The sequence below is a fragment of the Pteropus vampyrus genome, unplaced genomic scaffold (genome assembly GCF_000151845.1).
Source record: "Pteropus vampyrus isolate Shadow unplaced genomic scaffold, Pvam_2.0 Scaffold39, whole genome shotgun sequence".
Lineage (NCBI taxonomy): Eukaryota > Metazoa > Chordata > Mammalia > Chiroptera > Pteropodidae > Pteropus > Pteropus vampyrus.
In genome coordinates, this window is record NW_011888820.1 from 10,977,790 (window position 1) to 11,000,500 (window position 22,711).

Genomic DNA, 22,711 nt, shown 5'->3' on the forward strand with positions numbered 1-22,711 from the left:
CAGACTGTAGAGCAATTTATGACCCAGCGCATTGTGAAAAAATAAGCAATCAGCAGGCCATTAGTGGAGCCTAACAGTTGGATGTGATAACAGCAAAAGCAGACAGCTTAACAGAGAGATCAGGGAAAGGAGAGTCAAAGAGAAACTGCTAAAACCACTGCCATTTCAGGGTGATTATACATGTGCTCTAGACGGTGCTCTCTAAGGGGCAACATCAGAGACTTCACACTGCAGGGGCATAAAAGAGTTCAGCCAAGTCATTACATGAACGAGTAAACAATAGATAGCACAAGAGCCGCTACAGTATGTTACTTTAAATATGCAGATTTCAACAAAAATTATGAGACATGCAAAGAAATAAGAAAGTAGATAGTTAATACACAGGAAAAAAAGAAAGCAACAGAAATGGCCTGTAAGAGGACCCAGATGTCAGGCTTAACAGACAAACACTTCAGGGCAACCATAATAAATACGTTCCGAGACCTAAAGGAAACTATGCTGTAAAGCAAGGTCTGATGATAAAGTCTCACCAAAGAGAGATTATCAATAAAATAGAAGTCATCACAAAGAACCAAGTGGAAATTCTAGAGTTGGAACTGGCAAAAAGAAGAATCAGCAAACGTGGTAACAGATCAATAGAGACTATGCAATTTTAAGAGCAGAAGAAAAAAAAAAAGAATAAAGAAAAGTGAACAGAGCCTCAGAGAAATGTGTCACACCATTAAACACACCAAAATATGCATAATGGAAGTACTAGCTGGAGAGAGAAGAACAGAAAAAAATATTCCAAGAATTGGAAGAAAACTTGCCAAATTTGATGAAAAATATTATTAATCTATACCTAAAAGAAGTTCAACAAACTCCTAATAGTGTAAATACAAAGAGATTTATACCTATACATATCACAATAAAAATCTTAACAAGAAAAATCTTGAAATCAGCATGAGGAAAGCGATTCCTCAGATATAAGAGAACGCCAATACACTTAACTGCTGACTACTTTACAGAAACACTGAAGCCAGAGACAACAGAAAAAAGAAGAGCAAATTAAATTGAAAGCAAGCAGAAAGAAGAGCATAATAAAGTATAGAACAGAATTAATGAAACAGAAAAGAGAAAATACAGAGAAAATCAATGAACCCAAAAGCTGGTTTATTGTAAAGATAAAATTGGCAAACCTTTAGCTAGACTGACAAGAAAGAAGACAGAAGATTCAAATTACTAACATCGGAAAGAAAAGATTGGGCATGACTACTGACATCACAGAAATAAAAATGATTAGAAAGTAATATGAGCATGAACAACAGTATGCCAACAAATTAAATACATGAAACAAAAATTCATAAGCAGAACATATGAAATATAAAAATTTCAAAAACAGAAAGACACAACTACCAAAAGTGACTCTGGAATAATTAGAAAATCTGAATGGACCTATGAAAGGCAAAAGGAATGACCTGGTAATTAAAAATTACCCATAAAGAAAAGCCAAATTTTAGATGGCTTCATCGGTGAATTCTACCAAATATTTAATAAGAAAATAATACCAATTTTTCACAAACTCTACAAAAATTATAAGAGAAGGGAATATTTCTTAGCTTATTCTATGATGGCACTATTACTCTGATACCAAAACCAAACAATCACAAGGAAAGAAAACTGTAGACCAATATTTCTTGTGACTACAGACACAAAAATCTTCAATTAAAAACTAGTTAACTGAATCCAGCAACATATAAAAAAGATTATACACCATGACCAATGAGTTCATACAAGGAATGTAAGGTTGGTTCAACATATAAAAATCAATCATTGTAATAGACCATAACAATAAAGGACAAAAACAACACAATCTGAGACAAAAAGCATTTGACAAAATCTGACACCCTTTCATAATAAAAACACTTTGAAAATGAGGAATGGGAAGAAACTTCCTCAACTTTTTTTTAATAAAAGGTACACTTTTGTTGATAAAAGCCATCTGTTAAAAAACCCACGCTACATTATACTTAATGGTGAAAGACTAGCTGCTTTCCTCTTAGGATGAGGAATAAGACAAGGATGTCTATTCTTACCATTTTTATTCAACAGTGTAATGAAGGTTCTAGTCAGGGTGATTAAGCAAGAAAATGAAATAAAAGGCATGCTATATTATTAATAAAAAGTAAAACTATCTTCATTTGTAGATTGCTCTATATAGAATATATATATTTTATATATATATATATATATATATAAAATCCTAAATTGTCCATTAAAACAACATAGAACTAATTAACAAATTTTGCAAAGTTGCAGGATATAAAGTCAATACAAAAAAACCAATTGTATTTCTGTACACTAGTGATGAACAATTCAAAAACAAAATTAAGAAAACAATATTTATAAAAATGCAAAAGCGCACAAAACTTATACTCTGAAACTATAAAACATTGTTGAAAGAAATTAAGAATGATGTAAATAAAAAAATATGCCATGAGAGAAAGAAAAATCAAATTAAAGAATTATTTTAATACATCGTGGGATACCTTTTACTAAATGTCTTCAACAAATAAGACTAAGGTAGGGAAGGGGGTTCCTTGCTTTGAGTTATGCTGATTATATCAGCTTGATGGGTAGGATTTCTAGGGCACCTAGATGTCAATACCTAGAACACCAAACAATTGACTTAAGAGGACATAACATATGACATCTATGGATGTATTATTGATGAGCACACCAAGAAATCTCAGATCTTCAGAGATTTGTGGACCAAATTTCCCTAAACCACTATGAATTCTGAGCTGAATTTCCTAGATCTAGTTTGGTAATCACCATAAATCTAATCCCAAATGAATGAGGAATAAAGTAGAGAATCCCATAGTCCACTCCAAGCTTCTTAGAAATGCCCTTAGTCTTCACTACTAGGCTTCCTCGGTAAGTAACTACTACATTTAAGGTTTTGCTTTAGTGTCATCTTAATAAGCCTTAAGATAGCCTGAACCATCCAGAGCCACTCTATGCCAGGAGAAGGCCAATGAAGTCCCTAGAGGATAATTTACAATACAGTCACCTAGAATTTATTATTTATTATTACAAATTTCTTTTAGTAAAGTGTCTAAAGAAAGAGACATGTTTTCTAGTTCACTGTTGTGTCTTTGGGCTAGTGGCATGGTTACAGCTTCATTTCAAGATCCTTTGTAATGTAGTATTTAAAATAAGTAACACAAAATCTCCACAAATAGCTTTTACCTGAAAGATTGGATGAGTATGTTTCACAATTCTAGCACTTAAGTAATAGAAAACATTTATTGGGCATTTGTGTCAAGCAAAGTTCTTTATATATGTCGGAGTATATTTTGTGAAATAATTTACAATTCTGAATCCCCATCCCTAGGCCAATCTCTCTCTTTCCGGCACTCATCTGGCATCAAACTGGTCACGTGGCTGGCATCTAAAGGAAGAGGATGAGACTTAAGTGAGTCCTGTTAGGAAGGAAAAGTGAAAGGAAAGTCTGACCGCTTTGTGCTGAGGAGTGTTGCCTAAAGTCAGAGGGAGGCTGAAGAGGCACAGAAGGAGAAGCCCAGAGTGGGGTCAGTGTGTTAGATACATTAATGTAGCAGTTCCCAAACTTTTTGGCATCAGGGACCGGTGGCTCCTATGAGAATCTAATGCATGATGATCTGAAGCAGTGATGTTAGCGCTGGGGAGAGACTACAAATATAGATGAAGCTTTGCTCCCTGTCCGCCACTCACTTCCTGCCGTGTGGCCCAGTTCCTAACAGGCCACAGACTGGTACCAGTCCATGGCCCAGGGTTTGGGGACTCCTGCATTAATGGAAATGCAGAGTGCAGAACACATTTGTCTCCTTTTGGGACTCTAGGAAGAGGTCACCTAACAAATGCACGCCCATGTGAGAATAACCATATCAAAGTGTTTCCTGCATGATCCTACTGGAGGTCTGGCCGGGCCTTTGCAAAATTCCATATATATTCCTGATCATACTTTACAGAGAAGCAAAAATCCCCTCAAACATGTCACCACTAAGTTTGGGGTTTAATTAATGAATATAATACTTTCCACCAGATTCTCCAAAGTACCTTCCTCCTCACCTCATCTCCTTTGCCATTATCTGCTCAGCTGCTCTTTGATCTTGTCTGGTTCCAGCTCTAGGTTTTTTTCTTGAAGTGCCATGTGCCTGAAAATGCTGCTTGGTATTCCAGAGCCCCAGTGAAGCCCTCCAAACTGTCTGTTTATCAAATAGCTTTTCAGATACTACCTCCTTCACAAATCATTCCTGAAATAATTATAAGAAAGGGATCAAGTTCCTTGGCTCTTACTCAAATGCAGAGAAATAAACCACTTATTTAGTTTTGCAGAGTCATAAACAATGGGAAATACATAATTGTTTAGTGAGAAATGAATACTTATGAATGCCAGTAATTATTCTAAAAAGAAAAAGTATTATAAAGTATAAGTAATGTAAAAAATATGTAATGTTATATATCCCTTTGTATATCTCGCTATAATCTACAAAACTATGTTATCACTGAATAAACGATAGGGTTTAACTCTAGCAAGATATGATGTGAGAAAGCTACTTCAACCAAGTGAGATTTTCCTTTAAAAAAAAAAAACTAGATAAAGCTTTCAGTTTTCTATGGCTGATTTCTAAAGTATATTTGGATTATTACTTAGTTTACCACATAGTAACCAAGCCAAAATTTTAAGCCATTTTAAACATCGTTGGCTCAGTTTTGCCCCCTGCAGGGAGTATGTATTTCTTACTGAGGTCACTGGGATTTAAAAATATGTGATATGGAGAAAAACCTCAAGATAAAGTTGACTATTTTCAAATCCAATTTTGCCATATCAGAAGGCGGCAAAGCCTATTTTAATAATGGAATTTTAAGATGTTATAAATCTGTTCAAAATAATCCAGTAGTAAATTTTATCCAGAGTGGCTTCATTTGGGGCTCTAAATGTAAAAATTGAATTACTGGATAAAATCTTAAAGATATTTTAACAAATGACTTCTCAGACTTGTCTAATTATAAAAATATTCTGGAGTATTTTACAAGGACTTCATGCTAGACCAGTTATTTCACAAACTTCATCTTACAGTGGAATTACTTTAGGGACTTTAAAAAAAATGCTGATGCTGGGGTGTGGGTCCCACTGCTCCAAATGAATTCTGTAAGAACCTCTGGAGCAGTGGGACCCACTGCTCCATGAAGCCTGGGTGTCAGGATTCTGAAAAGCTCCCTGGTGATGATAACATAAAAACTATGGTTGAAAGTCATTGAATTCAGAGAATCGAATCTGAGTATCCAGGGGACGGGCGTGGGAATCAATATATTTGACAAAAACCAGGTGATTCTCACGATCAAGAAAGATGGGTAAACACTGATCTAGTACAATGTCCTCATTTTCAAACAAGAAATTACTTATGAATTAATTGGCTTACTTAAAAACCAAGTTAAATTGTTAAATTCTAATTAAGTCTTTTTAAGATGTTCAAAACTTAATTTTTTTAAAAGATGAAAATGATCTTGCTCAGATTTGGAATGTGCCTTGTATGCTATTTCTAAATCAGATGAAGACATTCACAAACATTCAGCTTTGCCCATATGGAAGAATTCTGCATGCATTAAACCGTGACATTAAGTACGGTCATGGGAAATTGTCTTTAATCCATAGAAGATGGGGCACCCATAGAACTAGTGTTTCTTGGTTCAAAGCTGTGCACTTCATAAATACAATAATATTACTTGTAAATAATAACCTTCTATCAGAAGACCCTACACCTGGCTTTCGATAGGTTCCATAGGTTCCAGATCAAAAACTTTTAAATATGATATCAACTTCCTGGAAACCACTGGAGATTGAAACCATATCACAGACTCTCCCTTTCCCGTAGCTAATACAAACAAAAGAAACAAACAAACAAAAGAAGCAAAAGCTAATAAAAAAAAAAATTCACTCTGAGCACCTAAAGTAGAAAATGGGCACAAACTTTTACATCATATTCGAAAATGACAGCTTAGAAATAAAAGAGAAGACAGTCATAACCCCTCTTCCCCCAACTGACACAGGGAATGAAAATGACTCATCAAAATCCTGAGAAGCCTCACTAATTCTCCCTGGAGAGCTAGGTGTGAGTTCAGCTTATGGAGAAATCAGGGAAATTCTGAAGGAGTTAGAAGTCCCTACTTACCAATATAGCATCTCATCAGAACACAGAAAAACAAAGAGAACCAGCCATTGTGATCTCTACCGGATGGAAAGAAACCACACAGTGAAGACAGGATGATCCTCACCACACAGGGTCAATTATCCCCAGCATTCATCAGGGGAAGGAGACACAAGGAATATAAGAAAAAAGGACTCTAGAGCAAGAAGGAGGCTGGGCTGAAGCCCCTTACCATCACAATGGCGATGGAGGGACTACTGCTGCAGAATGATGGGGCAAGTGGGGGGTGATAGCTAATGCAAGCATGATGCTCTAAAAGCAAAGGTACATCAGAGGCTGTAGCTGGAATAGGAGGATACTCCATTTTCCATTCCGGAGCATCCAATTTTCAGGGATATCCTTTTTGTAAAAAGAGAATGTTCCCATGACCAGATGAAGTGGTCCTGGCATAAGCAGGCAAAGAATAACCTGAGATGGTACAGGGCTCAAATCTTTTCATCAAAGCTGCCTGAATCCCAGAACTACTTATTCCCCTCATGTTGGGAGATAACAGAATTAGTATAATGCTAATAAACCAAGAATGGTGACCTAAGTATATTAATCAGATTTTAAAGTTTTAAATAAAAATAATAATAAAAGTGGAAGGAAATTTGTATAAAATCTAAAGTGTGTCTAAAATAATCAATATTTAAAATTTTTTCTCACTAATTTTGTAAGGTCAAAAGCTCACAATGGAAAAAAATTAGCAGACAGACAATATCTCTTCCCTATGTGCTATGACACTCTGTTCAAAATAAATTTAGTTTTTTACTCATTGAGAGGATGTACTTGGTATGAGTGGAACTAATAAAAATGTACTCTTGCTATTTATTAGTGATATTTCTTGGCTCTTTGGCCTTTCACGCCTTGAGAAATCCACACTGATTCTGCAGACAATAATTAGTGACATGGCTTTTTTCAAGGTCCCAAATTAAAGTTCCCCCGAAGAGTGGGAGCAATAATTCAGGAAGTGTCCTGTCCCTCACTGTGTTTCCCTAACTGTTATCGAGTACAAATTTAAACTCTAGCAGATGACCAAGAAAGCATAAAGGATTATGGTATTCTAGAGAAAAACTGATTGGATTATATTTACTATAACAATATACTTTTTCAGAAACATATAGTTTCCATTCCCCTAAGACTCTTCCACTTTACCATACACCAATTACTTCTCTCAATGATTATGCATGAGGGTTTACTCATATTGTACATTAGTGAGCAATATCAACTAGTTCTGTGGAAAATATAAAGTTCAGATTTAATACATGAGTTGTTTTCTACAAGCAGGTAAAAAACACATATGGCCCGAGGCATTCATCTCAAAACCTAAACTAACTTACACAAAAGAAGGGTAAACAATTACTTTCATAGTCCAATTTTTAAAAACAGCTTTCCTGAGGTATCATTTACATACCATAAACTGCACATATATAAGGTATATAATATGTTTTTACATATAGTATAAACCCATGAAATCATTACTAAAACCTAAATAATGAACATATATCCATCACCCCCAAGTTTCCTCTTGCTCCTTTGTAGTTTCTCTATTCTGCCCATTCCCATCTTTCATTCTTAGGCAACCACCAATACTGTCATGATATCTTTTTATAGGTAAAGTGTGTAATGATCTCTGTCTAATGAAAGCCATAAAGATCTTCAGTTTTCTTGTAGAAGTTTTATTGTATTTCAATGATCTAGAATTGCATTTATGTGAAATCATACAGTGTGTACATTTTGTGTGCCTTCTTTCACTCAGAATAAATATTCTGAGGTTTATCAATATTGCATATATCAATAGTTCTTTACTTACTATGAATAAGTATTCCATTGTATAGATGTGATACCACAATTTGCTGATCCATTCATCCACTGATAGACACTTGGGTTGTTTCCAGTTTGGAAGCTACTCAAGTAAAGCTGCTATGAGCCTTTGAGTCTTTGTACGAATATATGCTTTCATTTATCTGGAGCAAATAACTAAGAGTGGAATGGCTAAACCATATAATAGGTATATTTTTAAATTTCTAAGAAACTGACAAACTGTTTTATCAAGTGGTTTTACCATTTACATTCTTACCAGCAATGTACAAGAGTTCAGCACAGTAGTTATCTTATGGTTTTTAATTTGTGTTTCCCTGATGACTAATGATGTTGAACATATTTTTATGTGCTTTTTGGCCATTTATTTATCTTCTCTGAAGTCTACACAAATCTTTATTATGTTTCTAATTAGTGGTTTATTTTCTTATTATTTAGTTTTGAGCTTTCTTTATATATTCTGAATCCAAGTTCTTTATCAGATAAATGATTTACAATTATTTTCACCAATTCATGGTTTGATTTTCATTCTCTAAATGATGTCTTTCAAAGACTAGAGTTTTTAATTTTGATGAAATCTTATTTATCAATTTTTATAGGGTCGTGTATGTAATGTAAAATATGTAAATATGTTTTTATAGGTGAAGTATGTAATGATCTGTGCCTAACCCAAAGGCATAAAGATCTTCTTTTTTCTTGTAAAAGTTTTAGTACTTTAAGTTTCACATTCAGATCTATGATCCATTGTGACTTAATTTTTTATTTGGTAGAAGGTATGGATCAAAGTTAACACTAGTCAATTGTTCCAGTATTGTTTTTTAAAAAGACTTCATTGAATTACCTTTGCATCTTTGTTGATCAATATATATATGAGCCTGTTTTGGGAGTTTCTACTTATTTGTCTATCTTTATGATGAACTTTCTTGATTACTATAGCTTGATAAGAAACTTAAAATCAGATAGTGGTAAGCCTTCCAGTTTTGTTCTTTTTAGAATGTGCTTTGGCTACAATAAGTCCTTTGAATTTTCCTATAATTTTTCTAACCAGTTTCTCAATTTCTTCAAAATTCTACTGATTTTTATCAGGATTGTGTTGAATCTATAAATTAATTTGGGGAGAAGAGACATTCCACAATATTGAGTCTTCTAATTTGAGTATCGGTAATCTTTCCATTTATTTATTTCTTCATTAATTTTTCTCAGCAAAGTTTTATAGTTTTCAATATATAGGCCTTGCTCATTTGTCAGAATTATTCCTGAGTATTTCACATTTTTGGAATTGTAAATGGTATTTTTTAAATTTGCGTTTTCAATTGACCCCTGCTAGATACAAAAATACAATTGACTTTTGTACATTGATCTTATATCCTGTAACTTTATTAAACTTATTTTCTACAGACGATGTCATCTGTGAAAAAAAAGTTTTACTTCTTCCTTTCCAATCTGTATGACTTTCATTTCTTTTGTCTCACTGCCCTTATGAGAACCAGAGTGCAATGTTCAATAGAATTGCTGAGCCTAATCATCCTTGCTTTGTTACTAGTACTAAAGTGAAAGAATTCAGCTTTTCATCAAGTGTGATGTTAGTTTGGGGTTTCTTGGAAATGCCCTTTTAACATATTGAGAAAGTTCTCTTTTATCTAGTTTGTTGACAGTTTGTTTAAAGAATGGATTTTGAATTTTATCAAATGTTCTTTCTGCATCTATTTAGATAAGATTTTTAAAAATGTGTTAATGTGGTGACTTACATTGATTTTATTAATATCCTGAGACAAACTTCAATTGGTTATAATATATTTTCCTTTCAATATATTGTTGACACTTTGCTAAAATTGTGTTGAGAAATTTTGCAACATGAGAAATATTCGTATGTTAGTTTTTTTCTTGAAATATCTTTTTCTGGTTTTGGTCTCAAGGTAATTTGGTACCACAGAATGAGCTGGGAAGCTTTAACTCTTGTTCAGTTTTTTAGAAAAGTTTACATAGAATTGGTATTATTTCCTTCTTAAATATTTGATCGAATTCACCAATGAAGCAATCTGGGTCAGGATTTTCTTTATGAGGTTTTTAATCACAAATTCAATTTTTTAAATTGATATAGGGACATTCATGCTATTTATTTCTCTTTTAGTGAGTTTGCTGATTGTGTCTTTCAAGAAATTGTACACTTCATTTTTGTTGGCTTAAAGTTGTTTATGGTACTGCCTCATTATCCACTTAATATCAGTAAACTCTGTGGTGATATCGCCTCTGACATTGTTGATATTGATCATTTGTCTTTATTTATTCCTGGTCAGTGTGGATAAGGGCTTATCAGTTTTATTGATCTTTTCAATGAACCAGCTTTTGGTGTCAATCATTTTCTCACTGTTTCTGAATTCTACTTCAGTTATTTTCACTTTGAACTTACTTTCTTCTTACTTTTGGTGTAATTTTCCCTTCTTTTTTTCTAATTTTTTAATGAATAGCTGAGATCGCTGATTTGAGACCTTTCTTCTTTTAATGTAGACCTTGAGACTATGACCTCTAAACACCCCTTTAAGCAGCATCCCACAAATTTTGATATATTGTTTTCATTTTAATTCAGTTCAAAATCTTTTTCTAATTTCCCTTTTGACTTCTCTAATCCATGGAATTAAAAATGAATTACAGTTTCTGAATGTTTGGGTATTTTCTAGAAATCTTTGTTACTGATTTCTAATTTAATTCCATTATGGATTAAGAACCCACTTTGTGTAACTTGAATCCTTTTGTATTTATTGAAATTTGGTTTATGACTCAGCATGATCTTGCTAAATGTTCCAAGTGCACTTGAAAAGAATATGCATTCTCTGCTATTATGTGGTAGAGTGCTCTATAAATGTCAAATAGATCAAGTAGATTGATAGTGTTGTTGGAATCTCCGATATCCTTACTTTCTATCATTTATTAATTATTTCAGAAAGGAGTACTGAAATCTCCAACTATAATTGTAGATTCATGTATTCCCTCTTGTAGTTCTCTCAGTTCTTATTTCGTGTATTTTGAAGCTCTGTTATTAGATATGTAAATATTTAGAATTGTTCTCTTGATTATCCTCTTGAATATCCTCTTGATTAACTGACATTTTTTATCATTATGAAATGACCTTCTTTATTCCTGAAACTAGTCTTTACTCTGAACTCTACTTTGTCTGATAATAATTTAACCACTCTAGCATTATTTTAATTAGTATTAGCCAGTTATTTCTTTTTCTATCCTTTTACTTTTAATATACTAGTGTTTTTTATTTAAAATAGATTTCTTATAGGCAGTATATAGTTGGATATTACTTTGTCCTCACAATCTCTGCCTTTTAATTGAAGTGTTGAGACCATTTATATTTAAATGATTATTGCTATGGCTAGGTTTAACTACCACTTTCTATTCATTTTCTAATTGTCCATTCATTATTTATTCTGTTTATTTTCTTTTGCTGCTTTATTTTTTATTATTCCCTTTTTCGCCTTTTGTTGACTAAATTAGTTATAACTGTATTTTTAGTGGTTGCTTTAGTGTTTAGACCACACATCTTTAACCTATCAGAGTCTACATTCAAGTAATATTATACTATTTGACAGAGAATACAATAATCTCCCAGCCTTTGTCATATTGTTCTAATATATTTTACTATGCCATCTGCAATAAACCCCACAGAACACTGTAATTATTTTTTGTTTAAATAGCCAGTTGCTTCTTAAAGAGATTTAAATACTAAGGAAAAAGTCATATATTTACCTACATTATTTACCTTTTTAATGGTTTTCATTCCTTTGTATGAATTCATATTTGTATCTGATATTATTTTTCTCTTGCTTAAAGGACTACCTTTAACATTTCTTGCAGTGCAGGTCTGCTGGTAATAACTACTTTCACCTTTTACATGTTTGAAAAAAAGCTTTATTTTGCCTTTCTTTTGAAAGACATTTTCCTGGATATAAATAGTGATTTTTTTTTTAATTTCAGTACTTAAAATATGCTGTTTCATTGTATTTTCACTTACACTGTTTCTGACAAGAATTTGCTGTCGCCTTTATCTTTTTTTCTTCTGTAAAAAATGTTTTTTTATTTATTTTTTTCTCTAGTTGCTTTTAAGCTCTTCTCTGCACAATACCTAGTTTGAAGCAATTTGATGATGATGTTTCTGATATAATTTTCTTCATATTTCTTGCTCGTGGGGTTCATTAATCATCTTGGTTCTGTCAGTTTATAGCATTAATCAAATTTGAAAATGTTCTGACCATTATTTCTTCAAATATATTTGTTCTGCCAACCATTTCTTTGATAATTCCCATTACATGTATGAAGTAAACTGGAAGTTTTCACAAAGCTCAAATATGGTCTCCTGTATTTTTAAACCTTTTCTCTATGTTTCATATGAATAATTTCTACTGTATGTCTTCTGATTCTCTGACTAATCTTTTCATCTACAATGTCTAACTTCTCATTAATCCCATCCAGAATATTTTTCACCTCAGATATTGTAGTTTTCACCTTTAGAAATTCAATTTGGATTCCACATCTCTATTCAACATTTTGAATCTTTCCTCTAGCTTTATGGACATATGGAGTACCCTTATAATAACTGTTGAACCTCCTAGTCTCCTAATTATAACATCTATTTAAGTTCTGGGGAGATTGTTGGTTGATTGATATTTCTTCTCATTATGATCATATGCTTCCATTTATTTGTAGTATGTTTTTGATCGATATTTTATTAGATGCCATACATCATTGAATTTTACCTTATTGAGAACTTAGGGGTTTTTTTGTATTCTTGTAAGAATTGTTGAACTTTGTTCTTAGACATTTGATCCTTCTGGATGTTGCTTTTAAGATTTATTTGCCAGAACCAAAGCAACATTTAATCTATGGCTAATATTCCCCATGACTAAGGCAGGACCATTCTGAGAACTCTTATCATTGTCCCACAAATTAGTGATTCTCCACTCTGGTTTGATGAAATCTAACAGAGCTCTTCTTTCAGGAGTCACTATTTTTTATTACTTGATGCTCAATATCTTGAAAACCATTGTTTCATATTTTTTATTCTGTTTTTCAATTCTTCTCCAGCAGGAGGGTTAATCTGGTTCCTGTTAGTCCATGTTGGCTAGAAATAGAGGCCTCAATTTTGTTTTAAGCATTATGAGTTTTAAATAAATATTTTAGAAGGTCATAATCATAAAGTAATGCTGAGTATATATAAATTCAGTGGTACAATCTGAAATTTATATACCAAAAATACTTTCCTAAGCCAGGTAACAAAAGAATACAAAAATAGTAAGCATTTCTTTCATTCAGTTGGCATGATGTATCCTGTTATCATTTTTATATTGAACAATTGACACAATATAGTTCTAGAGAATAGAAATATATTCTAATGTGTAATGTGTTTCACTTTTAAAAAAATCATGGTTAAGTGTATGAGTTTTGAGATTATACCATTTGTGTTCGAATTCTACTTTATTTATTATATGAGTGAATTTGAGCAAATTTATTTACCTCTTTGTGCCTCATCTTTCTTATTTATTATGTGGTTTTAAAAAAATTATATCTTCGGATTAATTCCTATAAAGCATTTATCATAGTAAATGTTCAATTAATGTTATTTTCCCCCAGGATTACATAATTTTACATTTCAAAGTAATGCTAATAATTTAATTCATGCATATATGAATCACAATCTGAGTGAAAACATTACATACATAAACATAATAGACCCATTGCTATTATCTACCTGACATGCAATGAATTCCCCTGAATGGTGGCTCTGCTGTCAGCCTCCCCACCCTACATTCTTTTTATATTTCCACTCTGGATTAACCTTTATGGAGAGCTACTGCCAAGTATAGAAGTCCTTCATAATCCCTCTCCCAGGAAAGCCTCTGGACTTTTTATATTAAGGCCCAAGTCTATTTTTCAAGCTTCATCTTCTACTCTTCTCTTTAATTAACTGTGTCTTACAGCCACATAGATGAATGTCCATGAACATTCAAGGAGCTTTATTATGTCCGCACTTTTTTCATCCTATGTTTTCCACCTGGAATCTCTATGTTTATGTAGTCACATATATGATATGTCTTCCACATACTGCAATGTGTGGAATAGAGAAAACACAAAGGCAGTTTAAGATAAAAATCTCTGCTCTTCACAGGCTCACAGCTACATAAGTAAGCAGTCACAACACAATGATGAAAAGAGTTATTCTAGAAGGATAAAATAATTGGCAAGTATGATTAAGAAAAAAAAGCATGCCTAAATTTTTGCCTGAGAAGTAAAGTGTGTGGGGGGGATGCTTTCATGAAAAGCTTCACAGAAATACTGATCATTGGACTGTTTGAAGACCCCTCTGATTTACCTCTATTAGATTTAGCAATATGCAAGTCTACTGACTACAAGTAACTTGGGAGAAATAAGCTCTACATACATATCAGCTACACTGTGAAATGCTTAGAACAAGAACCTTGTGCACAGGGAAGGGGGAGCCTAAGACTAAAGAAACCAGTTAAATAGTAACTACTGACAGCAACACTGGTAGAGTAGAAACATGTCTGAACAAGATAAGCAGAATCTAAAAATTCAACTGCATAACTTGTAAGATAGTGATAATAATATGTAATATTTTTCAGTTGATCTGTATTTTCACACACAAAAAAAATGAACCACGAAACTTACGTTGTTCACAACTGATGATGCACTCTGATCTGACAGTCCTAGTGATTTAGTAATAATCTCCTTCGTACATCAAGACAATTTTGTCTAAGAGAGCGTATCAGATTTTAGTTTTATTTTTCATAATTCTAGCTTATCATTTATTGAGCATTCACTCTGTGCCAAACACTGGCTACACTTTATCTCTCATTTAATTCTCATACAAAAAATGTGAGCCTCTCTTAAAATATGCTATTTATTCTGAGTACTTTCACTCTCAATAAAAACAACATTAAACTTTATTTGTATGACTTAAATAGTTGAAGAAATCCTTTTATATCTCATTCAAAATTCCATTTTTGAATATTTCATTTTGAATAGCCAGCCACATCTATCTTTTAGATAACTAGGGAGTCCAGTTAAAAGAGATTAGCATCAACAATTATCATTTTACTGGGTGCCAGGCATTATACTATATCATTTAAGGCTAAACAATAATTCAAGGTTGACATAGTAGACATATATTATATATGCAGAAACAGGGATCAGAGAGGGCAATCACATTTCTAAGTCACACATTTCTAAGTTTTGATTCTGACTACTCCCTGTGTTCCTAAAGCACAACAAATATCACTTAGTGGATGCCTACCATGTGCCAAGCACTCTGCCTGTGATGCGTCAAAGCTTAACACATTTATATATATATAATTACTGCTTTTAATCTTCCCATTAATACTGTGAGGTAATTGCAGGTCCACAACCCTTCATCTGAAACCCTTGAAGACAGGTGTTTTTTCAGAATTTATGTTTGTGATTTTTTTTTTTTTTTGAAATATACATGCATATTACATAAACCCCCTCCCAAAACACATGCACATTTTATTATTAATTACTTTTGGCTAAATCCTATATAACATTTCATTCTATTTAATTTGTGTGTGTGTATGTATGAAAGCTTTGCTCAGTTTCCGTACCAGTTAACCTCTAATGTCTTCCAACTGGATATTGAAATCGGAAAACAAGAAAATATTTATAGAGTTACACAAATATATGGACTGTTTGAAGACCCCTCTGATTTACCTCTATTAGATTTAGCAATATGCAAGTCTACTGACTACAAGTAACTTGGGAGAAATAAGCTCTACATACATATCAGCTACACTATGAAAACACTCACTGCTTTAATTCAAAGGAGTTTTATAAATAACACATCAGCATCTAATAGGCTGCTCGCATATTCAGTCTTACTGTACAGATCTAAACAGCAGAGGCTTAAACCAAAGAATAAGAAGTAGAAGTCCTGGCCTCTCCCAGATCAACCAATGAATTGATTTTCTCTCAAACTTAGACTCTTCCTTTATACGACCGAGCATCTCTGCTCCTAGTCTTAGCGTTACATATCCCTCTTCTATCATCTTTCATTTTCTTCTTCCATCCCTTCCTTCTACTTCCCACTGTCTGCTTTTTATCTCTCATTTTCCTTCCCTTGCGTTCTTAATGGCATTTGAGATAAAGATGTCATCTGAGCTAGCGCCAAAAAGTAAAGTTCTCACAGATCTTTTGGAATTTTTCTGATGCCCATTTAAGGCTAAGTTTAGCTTAGAGAGTACAAGGTTATAAAATGTTCTTAACTGCCTTACGAGGGTAGAAATGAGTGTGTGTGTTTTGCGCACACGCAGGCGCATGTGAGTCTGACATCTGTGGTTGGTAACATTCTCTATTTCTTACAATTTCGTTCTCACTAAATCTTCAGAGTACAAAAAAAAAACGGAGACATCTTATTTCTATAAAACACATATCAGCTAAGTGACTGTGGTAATTGGTAATTAATTATAAAGTTTAAATAATGTTATTTAGAATAAGATTCAATCATGATGTATCTTAAAATATCAATACAAGAATTAATCCAATACTGTTTTTCCCATTAACTGTACAGACTTTTCTAATTCTGTTTTAATCAGGAAGCATTTCTGCGCTCTCACACAAATTTGTTCCTACTCCTATTATAGTATTTATTGTGTTTAAAGTAGATGACTAGTTCTGTTCTTTAATGTTTAAAGTAGATGACTAGTTCTATTCTTTAAAGAGATAATTTGCTTCTTATTAATAGGGATTGTATATTGTTTGTTTTTGTAACTTGAGTTTCAAGTATACTTAATACTTAATAAGCACTTGATAGGTATTCAATAAGTATTTACAAATAAATTTACTTTACTTTCTCTCCTTTCTATTCTGTCATTAAAAAGTTAAAAAAAAAAATTCCAAATCTCAAAAACACTAAGAAAAACTATAGATTCTTATAAGATTTGGGAATGAGCTAAGACTTCTAAACAGAATGCCAAATGAACAAATCATAAAAAGCTTTTATAGCGGGAAGTGAACATATCAAAAGCTTTTTTTCACAAACTCAGCAACTCAGCAGTTACTTTTCTAATATATATCCTAAGAATAAAATCAAAGATGTAGATTTAGCTACATAAATATTTATCACAGAATTGCTAAAATACACACAAAACAACAAAATGGAAAGAAAATCTGGAAATGACCCCAAATGTCAACTAATAGAAAATATAATTATGGCAAGCAGCTCTATTACAGTAATTGAGTTTAAGGTCTTAAATCAGATTGTTTGATATCCTCCTTCTGTCCTGGGGAAAGTTTCCTCATCTCTAAGAAAGTTTCTTCATCTCAAAGTTAAAAAAAAAAAAGAAATAACTTTACGAATATCACATGGTTGTACAGAACGTAGATGCCTAGCCCTCATTATTACAATATGCAGTACAGCTTTTACAATCTATAACATAATATAATGCATTTCATAGCACAAAAGGAGAAGCAAGATATAAGTACATTTCATGTTACAGAACAGTAGATTCCAATAAGAATGGAAAACTCTCATTCTTTGTAAACGCTATATGTGCAGTAGAAAAAAGAACTCAAAGTATATTCTCCAAAATGTTAAAAGTAATTCATTCTGAATGGAGAAATTATGAATAATTGCATTTTTCTTGTTTTATCTCATCGTATTCTTAATAAACATGTGTTACTTTAAGTTAGAACATTATAATAGAAGGAATTTCTCCTAAAAAGTACTGCTTATTTCTTGGAAGTATCAAATCTTCTATGCACAGAAGTCTGTATAATACCAACACATTCTCTCACCAGCTCTCCTGTATTTCTGGTCACACTATTAATCTGCTATGTTATTTGAATGTTCATAGGCAGAACAAACCCACCCTGCACATTTTATAATAAAATGCAAGACCCTGGGGAATTAATGTTGATTAATAAGTACATTAGTTGTTTCTGAACAAACTTGTATCTGGTGTACATAATCCCGAGAATTCAGGAAAACTCTAATTTGCCTGTCTCCACTCTTGTTCTTAGAGAATCTGCATAAGGTCTGAGTAGGTTAATAGCTGTCACCGTTACTTTCCCTCCTGAAATGTGGATGGATGAACAAAAATGTATAGAAAAATTCAAGAGCTTATAATTAGACTTCAAGTTGTCATCATGCAAATCCGAGTGGTTGATTGTGGTTGACTCCTTTTAGAGACGTCACCATTATCACATTCCCACTGATTAGACAATAAGGGAGGTACTATGCATCTTTTAAATGCCCAACTTAGGCAGGCACACAATAATGCAGAGTGTGAACAATCAGATTCTGACAATGACACACAGTCTCTGATGGGGTGTATGAGTGAGTAAGGGCCCTATGACTGGAGGTATTCAAGCAGAGGCTGAGTGACTCCTCGGCGTGCTTTTAGACATTGAGTTCATGCATTAGTTTCTACAACGTGATGATTTTATGAAAGTTACCCTGACGTAAAAATCCTTTCATTTTTCATAAAGGCTTGAAAGTTTAGATTTTATAAACTTTACTATTTGCAACTTGATCTCGCTTTTTTTTTCAATGTAGATTCAGATTTTGAAAATGAATTTTCTTTAAAAAGTCAAGAGATTAAAAACTAAATCTCCAATCTTCCTTTTTACGGTACTATTTACTAAAAGATGCACATTTTAAAAGAAATTTCACTAAGCATAAGGGTATTTGAAATTTTACCTAATTTATACACTTTTTTCAGGAAGTCATGTTTACATGATAAAAATTTGTTGAGTAATTCATGCATAATTTAAAAGGATCTAAGATATATTTCTAAGAGATGGTCTTTATATAAGTTTCAAGGAAAATTCAATTACAAAATAAGATTTCAACCATTATTTAAGTCAAAGAAATTAAAACAGAGACTTAGGGTAGGCCATATTTATTATCAAGTAATCATTGTATTTTGTCCAGAAACCCTTAGGTAAATTCATATCTTGCTTGCCCGCCCCATCCAAGTTTCTACCGATAAATAATAAGGCTCATTTTAAGTGTCAGGGAGAAAAAACACCCAGTTTTAATCTATAATGCTGATTCCATTTCTACGTATTCTCAAGTATATATTTAGTGCAATATTTATCATTTTTTAAATGTCATCTGTTTGGAGAGAGAAACAAAAAGAATTGAGTACCTTCTTGTACCTTGGCTACAGCTGATCTGTCTGCATTTTATAATCAGTCATGTGGCCACAAGAATTCTTTTTAATGTTAAGTATAAAAGGTCATTGTAAATATCAGCAAAAGTGAGAATAGAACTCCAAACAGGTTCAGCTTACCCAGCACTAAGATTCAAGTTAAATACCATAATCATGCCAGCCATTAGTTACCACTCAGTCTCTGTCTCCAGTCCGGAAACCAGTCTGCCAGAAGCCCAGATAACTGGAAAAGCAGCCATGTTTTATCATACAACTGATCCCCAGAGGCCAATTTAAAGGAAAATTATGTGTTCTACATTACGGAAGAAAAATACCCTCATTTAACAAAGGTCTTTTTTAAGAGAACAAAGAACATATATTTTGAAACCCAGTAACTAAAAAAGACAATACGAACTTTAAATGTTAACAAGGCACGTGAACCTAGTTACTAACCTTAATACAAATTATTTCTTTTGTATCTATGCAGCCAGTATTTCTTGAGAAAAATTATGAACTCCACTTTTAGTAGGTTTAGTTATTATGTATTTTAAAAATTCAACTGAAAATAACTTTTAAAGGTGTTAAAGTTCATGGTTGCAATCTAACAGTGGAAATGACTTCTTTTTTTGGAAGAAATGAAGGTTTAGAAGTTTCATCTGACAGGTGGTAATTAAAAAGATTTTTAACAAACAAACCCACATTTTAAAAAATTCCTTCAGGCCAATTCATTAACTAATTAATTTTGTAATTTCTTCTAAAAACATGCTACTGTACATGTAAAATATATGTAGGTCTTTATTGGATTCCCATAAATTTAGTAAACTAACAAATCTAATGAATGAATAACTGTTGAAGAACAATGATGTAATGCCTGGAAGCTTCTGAGTTGAAACTACCCAGTTCCTTTGCCAATTGAACTTGAAATCTGCTTCAGGATGACAGAGTTGCAAAGTTTACACAACTTCCAAAAAAATGAACATCATTTCCACCAATTATAATTATGTTTGAAGTTTTAAATTTAACTATTTTCCATTCTATGGTGTTTAAATAAACTTAATGTCACCTAGGAAATTTGTGTTATTCCATTCTTAACAACTTATCTTTTTATGCTAACATTTCAAAATTAATTTTTCTTCCCCAAATAAAAGCATCTGGTAAAGATATTTATATTTATCTAAGTGCAACTATAAACTCTGTCATTTGTGGAATGTACTAAAGTCTCAAGAAATCTCAATTATCTTAGAAATACTATAAATATCTTGATTCACACATACGTGTATGATAAAAGGCTGCATATGTATTACTTTTCTAACTTCCCCATATAATTCTAACTTCTCAGTTTCTTAAGATTTAACATGAATATGAAAACGAAATTTTTGTCAGTATGAGTATAATTCTTATATAAAATATAAGGTTTCTTTGTAATTCATAGTTTTTATACATGTATAAACCATCACCACTACTTATCTGTAATATTTCAATGACATAGCACGTACTCTAAATTCTGCAACAAAGAAAGTGCTATACAACTTTAGACGCTAAGACAAGCCCTGGAAAAATAAATTAAAGATGTATGTAATTATGAATAACTCTGTAATACTGCTTTTAGTTTAAGCTTATTTTTATTCTTATGGTTCAGTGCTGAACAGTTTTTTATCACATTTTACAAAGTTTAACTTTGATATACCTACCATTGGCACCTGCTTGCTAACAAGACATTATTAATAGTTCACTTAGTGTATCAACACAGGGTTTTCAGTACTCTGCAGGTCATGAGTTGAACTGCTAATTAAAATTATGGTAAAGTGGTTTCATATTGGCTTGACTGGATAAAGTGGACAATGCTGGATGCCTATCCAGCATCTGTTCCCCTACCCCTTTTCTCCTGCCCAGCAGAACCTCTACTGGATTCAGATACCAAACTCTCTCTTCCATGTGACTTTGGGGAAGCTTACATTATCCCCTGCTCCAAGGAAAGGTCCTGATAAGTCTACATTAAACTTAATAATACCATTCCCTTTCCCATGGACTGGTTCAAAAACTCAAGCTTAAGCCAATCAGCATATAGAATTACTATTGACGCATGGTAAAAGGAGAGGTTTTCTCTCTAGATATGAACAAGAAAGCATGTTGCCTCAGTTACTGCTGGCAATCATCTAACAACCACAAAGAACTTCAGGGTAGGGGAAAACTAACACACATGGGAGGAAAGGGCCAAGAGAAGTAAAGTAACACAGTGAAAGCCTTGATCACACCCTACATGAAGCCCACTCCTCTGAACTTTTTGAGATGCAACATAACATATTTCCTTATTTCTTAGGACAACTTATGCCATTTTTGTTGGTTTTGCAGCCGAGAACATCCTGACATTTTGTTTTAACAGAGGTAGCACGCCCAACAATAACTCCCAATTTGAATTAAGCACATTATTAGAATATGCACATCAGTCACTCATTCAAAATTACCCCAGAGACACAGCCCCACATTTGGCCTCCTGAACTGAGGTCACTCTGGTGGAAAAAACTGAGACACTTCTGCTATTAGCTGTATCTCAAAATCTTACCATTCAAGTTACAGACATAATTAAAGAAGAATGAAAATATTACTTCATTTGAAGAATTTTCACTGGGTAACAGAAATTACACATTTTTACAATAAAATATACTTCTCCAAAGGGAGGTTCTCATTTCTCTTTTCTTACCTCTTTCACACTGTGGACCAGTGAATCCATAAACACAAGCACAGCGGTTTGGTCCAATACAACGACCACCGTTCTGACATCCATTTTCACAGACAGCTGCACACAAACACAGTGAGAAGCTCATTATATGGTAAATACCCAAATATAATATAGTAGTGTGGAGATGCAGCCAATAATGAATCTTACCTCCAAAACACAAGTTATAGCTTACATTACACATTTAAGAAATATATTTAAAAAGCCTACACAATTCATATAAGTCACATTGTTAAGCAAGCATTTGGTACAAATTTTTTTAAAAAATCAGAATCACAATTATTGGCTGGCTCTAATGTTCACATAATAAGAGAATAACTACTCAATTCTCTATTTCAGTTCTATTAACCCTAAAATCTATCTTCACAGGTAAGGAGGTGAGTAAAATATGGGGAAATACAGGAAAGAGGGGGCTCTCATTAGTTAGCAGAGAGGGAGGAAAAAAGGAGGGGAAATGTCAGAGGACGTAGCAATCAAGAGAAGCAGCAAAAATCAGAGAAGAGAAAAAAAGCCAAAATGGGGGGCAGATAAATTAGGGCAAAACTAATGTAAAACTTGAGGGAAAAAAATATCATCGATTCAGCAATAAAATAACAAGAGAAATAACTAATGTGTAGAATGTATGTGCAGGTTATACAGGAAAAAAAAGGGAAAAATCTCACTCTGTCAGTACAATAAGTTATTCCATATAAAATTAACCCACAGTCCAAAATTTTTAAGTAATGATGACAAACACATGCACAACACTCTTT

At 32.9% G+C, this 22,711-nt stretch overlaps 1 protein-coding gene across 1 annotated transcript in view; it reads right to left on the reverse strand.

Moving 5' to 3' along the window:
• Positions 1-22,711, reverse strand: part of FBN2 (fibrillin 2) — a 249,568-nt gene that overhangs the window by 202,582 nt on the left and 24,275 nt on the right. The window contains exon 5 of the mRNA XM_011358347.2: positions 21,924-22,019. Coding sequence (XP_011356649.1) covers positions 21,924-22,019 — 96 coding nt within the window. The remainder of the gene's footprint in view (positions 1-21,923; positions 22,020-22,711) is intronic.